The sequence below is a fragment of the Monoraphidium neglectum genome (genome assembly GCF_000611645.1).
Source record: "Monoraphidium neglectum strain SAG 48.87 unplaced genomic scaffold scaffold01322, whole genome shotgun sequence".
NCBI lineage: Eukaryota > Viridiplantae > Chlorophyta > Chlorophyceae > Sphaeropleales > Selenastraceae > Monoraphidium > Monoraphidium neglectum.
In genome coordinates, this window is record NW_014012306.1 from 6,258 (window position 1) to 15,493 (window position 9,236).

At 64.1% G+C, this 9,236-nt stretch overlaps 2 protein-coding genes across 2 annotated transcripts; one reads left to right on the plus strand and one right to left on the minus strand.

Moving 5' to 3' along the window:
- Positions 1–225: 225 nt before the first annotated feature.
- MNEG_7466 (hypothetical protein) lies at positions 226–753 on the minus strand (the record flags this gene model as incomplete). The annotated part of the gene is made up of 1 exon (XM_014044060.1): positions 226–753. The coding sequence occupies one exon, from the start codon at positions 751–753 to the stop codon at positions 226–228; it is 528 nt and encodes a 175-aa protein (XP_013899514.1).
- Positions 754–6,331: 5,578 nt separating this feature from the next.
- MNEG_7467 (pre-mRNA-splicing helicase BRR2) lies at positions 6,332–8,827 on the plus strand (the record flags this gene model as incomplete). Its single annotated transcript, XM_014044061.1, has 6 exons — positions 6,332–6,409; positions 6,661–6,815; positions 7,165–7,293; positions 7,957–8,041; positions 8,353–8,427; positions 8,678–8,827. 6 exons carry the CDS (start codon positions 6,332–6,334, stop codon positions 8,825–8,827), a joined length of 672 nt encoding a protein of 223 aa, XP_013899515.1.
- Positions 8,828–9,236: the final 409 nt, after the last annotated feature.

The window sequence follows — 9,236 nt, forward strand, 5'->3', positions numbered from 1 at the left end:
AGGATGATGATGATAAGTTACTCATACCATAGCATCACTGCCATCGGCCTCGCGCTCATTAGAGCGGACCTCCTCATTCCTAACCTTCCAACGGATCTGCCAGCAAGCATACACATAAGCAAGGGAGGGCAGGGCTGCTTGACAGCAGGCCCAGGGCAAGGCAAGGGGCTGGCGACGCAAATAATCCGACAACAATGACTGCGTCGCCGCGCCCGCGTGTTCAAATCAACCGAGTAGGCCGCCCTGTTCGGGGGCAAGGGCGCTGATGATGTCGGCGGGCAGCGCGGTGACAGCGCTGGTGACGGCGCTGGTGACAGGGGAAGGGCTGGCCGGGGCGGAGCTGAAGGAGGTGCGGCCGCGGCCTTCGCTGACCGTGGCGTTGCTCTCGGCCGCAGCCGCTGGCTCCTCCCCCAAGGTGCGGGGCCATGAGCCCCGCCTGGCCGATGCAGAGGTGCCGCCGCCGGCTTGGCCGGTGGCAGTGGCGGCGGCGTGGGTCGAGCCCGCGCCCCCAACTGCCACACCCTGGGGGCTCATGTCGGCGTCATCGAGGTGTGACGCACTGCTGGGCTGGGCGGGCAGCGAGGGGCGCTCCACGGGGGTCGTCACAGCCGTGTTGCCGGGGATGGCGTTGATGGCACGTGGCATGAACATGGTGGTGGTCCGCTCGCTTAAGGTGCGGCGAACAGGGGCGGTCAGGCCGCCGGCCTTGAGGGGGGCGGGCAGGGCACTCGGGATGAGGAGCAGGCCCAGCATGAATACTGCGAGAGGGAAGGCGGGGGAGGCCGGCACAGGAGGTTGAGGATGTGCGTAACAGGACAATGTGTCAAGGTCGTCAGCAGTGCAGTGCAGTAGACAGGGCATTGTGCTGTGCATTGCTCTGCCGAGCATGCCAACTGCGTTCACGCCACTAGGCCAGCGGTGCCGAGGCCCTGCGCCGCAGTCGCCTTTGCCCGAGCTGCTGCCCGCTGGGCTGCCGCCTGCGTGGCGGGCCTTGTGCTGCCCAGCAGCGGGCCCTGCGTTGTTTCGCGTTTCTCTGCGCTTTCGGATCGTCTGCTGTCCTGCACGTCAGCGTTTCTAGCAGAGGTTAGGGCGACCAGATCAGGATTGACCCTCCTGGGAGGGGCGTGTCTCTGCGGAATGGCCGCAGCAGTCGTGAAGCTGCTAAAGCCGGCGAGTCATACGGCAGCCAACAATACAGCTAAGCGGTGGAGGCTAGATCAATGCGAAGGCCAATGCGAACGCAGCTGCACCAGGAAGGGCACTGGGTTAGCGCAGCAAGGAGCAGTCTGTCGACGAGGGCGGTGATAGCAGCCCGTCTGAGGAGTCAGGGCCAGCCGACTTAGCCGGCTAGGCGTCAGCAGGAGGTTGTTAGGCCGATGACCATGGTCAATTTAGGAGCTCCTGGGGATGCTGGTGAGCGGGCAGCGGGCCCTTATGCCGCCCGTGCAGGACAAGGGTGTGGCGGCTGTCTTGGAGATTGAGGAGCGCCTGGCTAGCAAGGCACAGGGCGAAAACAACGGTGGGGTGATTGTGCGGGATGCGACACTCAGTTGGACACACCGGCTTGAAGCGGTGCGGTGACCACTTTCAAGGGCAGTGGTTTTCATGGCGCTGGCTTGCGGCGCGGGGTGAGCTATTCTCAGTTTCTTCTCAGTTTTTGCATGCAACTGCGGGCGCGGCGGCATGGCGCTGGGCTGGCAAGCTGGAGAATGCGCTGTGCGCGGGGGGCATGCTTGACGTGGCAGGGAAAACGCATTTAGGCCGAGGGGCTGTGAGCGCTGTGGCGGGCGGCGTGGCGCTTGGCGCACACGCGCTCAGAAGACCACCCCATGCAGGACGCATGGCGGCAGGCAGCGCATGGGGCTGAAACACACGTCGCTGCGGGTCCGCCCCGCTGGCACGAGCCATGGCAGGCGTCGTGGCGCTGGGCGCATGCGATTTGGGCGCATGCGCGCTGGGGAGCCCGCCACATGCGGGGTGCATGGCGGCAGGCAGGGCGTGGCGCTGAAACGCCCGTCGCTGCGGGTTTGACCCACTGCCTTGCGAGGACCATGAGCACTGCGCAGTCTCGGTCGCTCAGGAGGGGCGCGTGAGGAGTGAGGCTGCGGGCGCCTCAATCATGAACCAACCAAACGCGATCATCTTTGCGCAGCCGCCTGGTGAGGCAGGTCTGGTAGCGGCAAGAGGTGGAAGCAGCACTCATGTCCGCAGCAGGGGCAGCTCCGTAACAGGTTTCGGGGGACCTGGCGTCTGGCGTCGGCACACAAGGAGCCGGGCGAGCTGTGGTGCATACTACATGTATTATGCGCGAGGGTGGGGCTGCCGGGCCGGTGCGGTGGCCCGTGGCACTGGTGAGCTTCGCGACTTGCATGATGATTGTTCGTTTTTTGTATTGGGTGCGGTCCTTGAGCTTGGTGGCTTTCAAGGCGGTCTGGCGGGTTGATGTGGCCGCGCAGGCCACCTCAGGGGGGCGTGCGGTGCGCGGGCGACCAGCCCCTCCAGTGGGGCTTTGGCTTTGTCTGCGGGCAGCGGGCTGGTCGTTCGTCTTCTCGCCTGGCAGGGTTGGTCCTACTCCTGGCTCAGTAACGCTCTCGCGTTTCTTCGCTCCTGTGCTGTGGCGACTTAGGGCGCCTGCGGCGCGGGCTGCGCTGCCAGCAGCAGCCAAGGGGCAGGCAGTGCAGGGCAAGGCCAGCGGCGCCGAGGCCCTGCGCCGTAGGCGCCGCGCCTTCGCCCGAGCCGCTGCCCAGCAACGGGCCCTGCGCTGCCCAGCCGTTGCTGGGCCTTGCGCTGCCCAGCAACGGGCCCTGCGCTGTTACTGGGCTTTCGCATCATCTGCTGTCCTGCACAGCAGCGTCCCTCCCCCCCTTAACGCTGTGCCACCCCGTGCAGATGTGTGCTTGGTCGTGATGCGTCGGTGCGGCATAGGCCAAGGCAGGGCGGCCCGCAGTGCCAGCGGCGGAGCTGGACGGGCAGAGTCTGCAGTGGCGGGCAGCGGCGTCGCTGCGCCTACGTATGCTAGCGGCCTGGCGCGCAGGCCGTGGAAGCGTGTCGCTACATGCTGCGAGCAGCACGGCTAGTGGCGGTGGTGCGGTGCTGGCGGTAGTCAGCGGCGCGCTTGGCGGCGCTGGTTTTTGGCTGTGTGGGCGGCGCTGGCTTCGGCTGGGTGTGGCGGGTTTGTGTCTCGTGTTGTTCTGTGTGCTGCTGGCTGCCCTTGCGGCCCTTGTTGCCTTGTTGTTGGTTGTTGGGTGCGGGTGTTGTCAGCAGTTGTGTGTTTCCTGGTTGTTGTTGGATGTGCCGTCAGCTGCGTGGCCTCCCTTGTGGGTGGGGCTGTCGAGGGGCGACGGGTTGGCCGCTTCTCGCCTGGCTGGGGTGATCCTTCTCTTGCCTCAGTAACGCTCTAGCATTTCTTCGTTGTACATCCAGATGCTTAGGGTCTTCGGGCGCTGGCTGCGCTGCCAGCAGCAGCCCGGGGGCACAACGCGCAGGCACAACTGTAGTCGCACCATCGCCGACACCCACCGCGGGCACGACACCACTTGCTGCACGCCATGTTGCCAGATAAATCTGTGATTGAGTTGAAAATCAACGCGGTGCTCAGCGCAAGGCCCTGTTGCCTTTCGTCTAACACAACGCCTGAGACTGACTTGCCGTGACGGATGCAGGCGTCGAACATCGCCTGCAGGTCTCACGAGCCCCCAACAGTCGCACGTGTCACCTCATGACATGTTACCTTAGGTATGAACGCCGTGGCTTGGGTTCGACCTCCTCGGGGGACTTGGAGTGGGGAGCACCTTCAATGCGGTATGGGCTGGTTTCACCATATCGATACTCAGCACGAATGACTAGACCACGATCGAGCATACGCGCTGTGAAGGAGCGCCCCAGCTTTGACGCGCAAAGAATCAGCGCGGTGAAAACTGCGGGGCGCGGAAGCGTGCCCGTGAGAGCCAGATGTGTAGATGAAGTTAATATATACCTATTTGATGCTTCCTCATGATGCCGCACCGCTCTTTGCAGCCCGCTCCTCGGCCTCAGCAACCAGGCTGCAGGCCTCGTGCGTGGGCACGGTTGCACCTATGACATACCAAAATTTGCGGATGATCGTGCTGCGCCGCGCCTGGGCAGGGCACGGTGGGATGCTGAGGCGTTGGTCCACTCTGGTCAAGGAAGCGAGCGCGCCGCTGAGCTGGCGGATCACATGCGCCTGGGCGAAGCACAGCTAGAAAGGCCCCTCATGCAGCGCGTGTTCTGCCAGAACGCATGCGTTGGGAAACCTGCAAGGCCCCAGGGGCTGAAGCTGGGCGCCAACCCCTGCGGCGCTACCTTTGCCGAATCGCCCGCTGCCCCCCGCGGCAGGCGCTCCTCTGTTTCCCCCTGATCGTGTGAAGCTGGCGGCGCAGCCGAGGTGGATTGCGACACTGGGGCAGCGGGACCGTTCTGCCATACCCATGCCGTGCCAGCGGCGCTTCAAAGATCCTGCCAAGGTGGCGCACGAGCCAGGGCCACGGCAGCGGCTCGGGTGTCGAGGTGTGTTGAACGCAAATGGAAGAGGGGCCCGAGAGATGGCCGTAGGGTGCGCCGCTAGCCAATCGCACAGGCATGGGACACAGGCCAGCAGGTCCACTGTCTTCGTAAGCCCCCTGATGAGGACACGCACCTAATTTCCACAACCGACACCCACAGCATGACTGGCGCCCCCCCCACATACCCGCTCACCCATCCACACCCGACCCCACCCAACACATTGTCCCCCCACCACAAATTCCCCCTCCGTGCGCCCCTCCACCTCTCTCCAGGGCTACTCTGGCGGCGATATGTGCAACTTTGTTGATCCAGGACTGAGGCGTGCCACAGCGGCACGGTGCGCGCGACCGTGGTGGCGGCCGGCGGGGAGCACGTGGCACAGTTGCGTGGAGAAGGACCTGCGGCCAGTGCACCTGCGCAACTTCTCGGCGACGTCCAAGGTGGGGAGGTGGCACGACTGCGCATGTTGGGCAACTAGGTGCAAGCGCATGCGAATGAGCGCGCGCGTATGAACACAGCAGTTGTGATGCGAAGAGACAGTCAGTGCAGCATGGTTCCAGACCCCATTGGGAAATGCACAACGGAGTGCGATTGAGCGCATTTGCGCCATTGAAGGGCGCCCATGATCTTCTGGGGTCCTTGTGGTACCACTGCGTTTTGCAAGCTGCCACCCCTCCCGCGTATCGACTCCCTGTATGCGGCATGCGCTCGCAAGCACGTGCGCACAGTCAAGAGTCGCGTGCTTGACACTTCCCCCCAAACACGCCCAGCGATCCAGCGCAATGCCAGCATAGATTGAGAGCCTCTGAGTCAGGTACGAGCAGTATGACGGGCTCCACGGTGCAAAGTCCGTGCCGCTGGGGTTGCAGGGCGGATGACGTGGCGGTGGACCAGGACGGCTGGGGAGGCGGCAATCAAGCGGTCGTCAGATGATCGCGTCGGATGAGAGGTAGCAGTGCGCGACACACGGGCAACACCCTTCCGGAAGAAGTGCCCTTGAACTTCTTTGCACTTGCTTTGGGCGCATGCTTGTGGGAGTGGCCAGCTTCTATGTGTTTTTAAGTCGCTGCTGAGCTGTCGCTGTTACTATGACCACCGTAGAGCCGGCCGCAGTGGCCACCACCTTGGGGCCCAAGGACAATTGCAAGGCCACCAAAGGCGACGCGGTGGTGCCCGGTGGCCTGGGCTGCAGAGGCAGCTGAGACACGCTGCTCAGCTTGGTCAACATATGGCGCGGGCGACAATGTGGCCGAATGACTTTGATGGCAAGTTCCATGCCGCGAGCTTTTGATAGCAGCTTGATGCAAGCAGTAACCCTTCAAACGCTACGTTCGTGGCAGCCAGGCCGTTTGTCGCGCTCTGAGACGGTAGATCTTGCGAGCTGAGGTGGCAACGCACTCCAGGCATCATGAGACAATTTTACTCGGCGAGTGCGAGGGACATATAATCAAGAATCAATCGCTGGGAAGGCCAAGGATGTTAAACGGCGTGCAATCCCTCGACTGCCATACAGGGCATGCACATGCTCAGAATGGCAGCCGCACAGCGTGCGCAGCACCAGTCGCCACCAGCAGGCTTTGCTGTTGGTTGCAAACGGTTTCCAGGAGTCTTTAGAGTTCAAGGCATTGTTGCGAAGTCGGTATCGTACCCCAGTTTTTCCATTTCCAGCGGCTGAGCGCCACGGTAGTGCTTGCAAACCGAGACTCCTCTTCGATCTGGCTCGACCACGAACCTCTTTCTGCCACACACCGTTGTGAAAGGTGCCTTATATTCGAGGTGATATCCCAGCTGTGGCCCCGCAAGGGCCATGGACAAAGGGGGCCGCAAGGAGTTCGGGGCGGGTGCCGAGGGGCACGCCCGCTTCAAGCAGTATGACTATCGTGCGGTGAGTAGTCATTGCGACGAACGTGCCGCCGCAGCTGGGCCGTTGGGTGCCTGAAGGAGCGAGATCACTCCCCAGCAATGCCTGGCGGGCCACTGATAGCCCGCAACAGCGTGTGGCATGGGTAGATCGCACCATTGGTTGCATCCACGGCAGCGCTCGGAGTCCGACAGCTGCAACCATTGCGCTTGGGCGCAGCAGGTGGCGCGCCGCTGCTGCTGCTCCGCTCACCATCGCCCCGCTCCTGCCTCCAGAACTCGAGCCTCGTGCTCACCAGCGATGTGAAGCGCGACGCTCACGAGCCCACCGGCGAGCCGGAGACGCTGGCGGGGCGCAACCTGCACAAGATGGGTGACAGGGTGCAGCACACGCGGCCCGAGGCCCTCACGGAGCGCAAGGAGCGCAGCAAGTGGGTTGGCGGCTGAGGGGAAGGGTTGGCGGCTGAGGGGAAGGCCAGGGGCGCCGCGCTGAAAGCAGGGCCTTGCTGGAGGCCTGCTTTGAGTCAAGAGTGCGGCGTGTGCATCGCCTGTTCGGTAACGCGGCGTGTACCGAGGATTATGACGTCACACGCGCACACCCGTCACCCGACCCGCCCACCCGGTCCTCTTTGTCTGGGCCTGCCCCACCCTCACTCCTCTCCTCCCCTGCCCCCAGCAACCCAACCTTTCTCCGCATTGCCCTGGCCCCCGCCACCTCACTCGCCCCCTGCATCGCCCCCTGCATCACCCCTTGTGTTTGCGCCCGCCCCCCGCCCGCAGGAAGCGCGAGGCCAAGGCAGCCGAGCTCGAGTTTGCGCTGCCAGCCAAGAGCCGCAAGACCGCGGGCAGCATGAGCGTGATGGACCTTGACACGGCGGGGTTCTACAGGCCGCGCACCAAGGAGACGCGGTGGGCGGGGGCTTGGGCGTGTCGTTTGGCGCGGCGGGGTTGGCGGCGGGCTTGCTGGCGGGTGCATCGGCTGAGCATGTTGGCGCCAGCTTGCGCATTCTCGGCTCATGTGGTTCGTGTGCATGTGTGTGTGTGTGTGTGTGTGTTTCAGCAGTAGCTTGTATGTAGTGTGTGTTGCATTTGGTGTGTTAGCCTGCATTTGCAGCATCTGGACTTGTTGCGCCTAGCCTTTTGCTTGAGAGCAGGCATGGCCCGCCCCCGTTGCCAGCGGCGCCTGCCCACTGTGGCGCCGCGACGCGCGGGGGCGGCAGAGCAGACCCCACCTGGCACGTTACAGCGGGTGTTGGGCCCCCACCCCGGCGCGCGTCTCCTTTCCACCAGGACAGCTTGGCCGCGTTTGTTGCCGACTTGTCACCCGCGAGGGCCCAGGCGGGCCCAGGGGGTGCTCTCAGGGCCGAGGTCACGCAGCCGCACTCCTGGCAGCGTCCGCCTCCCTTGATTCCTGGCACCACATCCCCCTCCTCAACCCCCCACCCCTTTTACAAGCTCTCCAACCTTGTCACCCTACCTGAAATCACCTGGGTCATCAACAGCTTCACCCCCTCTCCCCTCTGCCCCCCTCTGCCCTCGCACATGCGCTCATGTCCATCAACCTATGAACAGCGCTGCCTACGAGGCGATGCTCAATGTGATTCACACGCAGTTTGGGGACCAGCCGCAGGACGTGCTGCGCGGCGCGGCAGACGAGGTGGGCGGGGCGGGCGTGGGGTGGTGGGCAGCGCAAGGCGGGTTGGGTTGGGGTGGTGGGGGGTCGGCACCCTTGGGTTGGGTGCGTATATCCGTGGTAGCATGCCCGCGAGTGCAATCAGCGTCAGGCGCGGAGGCTCCGGTGCATCCGTCCTAGTCAACGCTGGTGCCTTGCAGGAGGCGAGCGGCGCGCACATGTCGCGCCCAGCCCCGGCTCCCCGCGCCTGGCTCCTCTCGTGAGACCCGCCTCGCCCGGCCGCCGCCCCGGCCCGCCCTGCGCGCGGCTGCCGCTATGCAATTGATTGTGTGCAGGTGTTGGCTGTGCTGAAGAATCAGCACCTGACAGACCCCGCGCGCCAGAAGGAGGTCAACGAGCTGCTGGGGCCGGTGAGAGGGGGGGTGTCAGGGGCGCCAGCCATGTTTTTTTTGGGGAAAGGGGGCAGAGTCGGGTGGGCGTGCTTGCCCTCGAATCGTTGACTGCATCTGGAAGCATGGGGAGCGGAGGTGAGGTGCCAGTGGTTTGCTGGCCTGAAAGCGTTCACCCCCTCACGCCGCACCGGGCGCCCCGCTGGAACTTCGCGGACCCCTCATCTCATCACCTCAACTTGCTGCGCCTGCTCTATGATTATCAATCCAGGTGGCGGACGAGCGGTTTGCGGAGCTGGTGGCCATCGGCAAGCTGATCAACGACTGGGTGGCCCCCGGGGCCGAGGGCGAGGTGGTGGCGGGGGACACGCTGGACCAGGAGATTGGCGTGGCTGTAGAGGTAGGGTGGCTGGGTGTGTGATTGTGTATGTGTATGTGTGTCTCTGTGTGGGGGCGTGTCTGTGTTTGTGTGTGTGAGAGAGAGCGAGTGACGGCTGAGGAAGTCGGCCGTGTAAGTTGTATGCTTCCCTTACCTTGTGTGTGGCACCCGGGGGAGGGGTTTGACTGCATGTGCCGCGATTGTTTCCTTGCTGCATCGTGAAAGACGGAGGGCACACACCTGCACACCTGCTCTGGCACCCTGCATGTCCATCGCTCCGTTGCTCAAGCACCGGGCCAACCCTGGGCCACCCAAGTATTTTTCCGACCCCCCCCTCCAGTTTGAGGACGAGGAGGATGATGACGGGGACGAGGGCGATGAGGTGGTGGAGGAGGACGAGGACGACAGGGGGGGCTCGGATGACGAGGAGGAGGTGGGGGCCGTTAGGGGG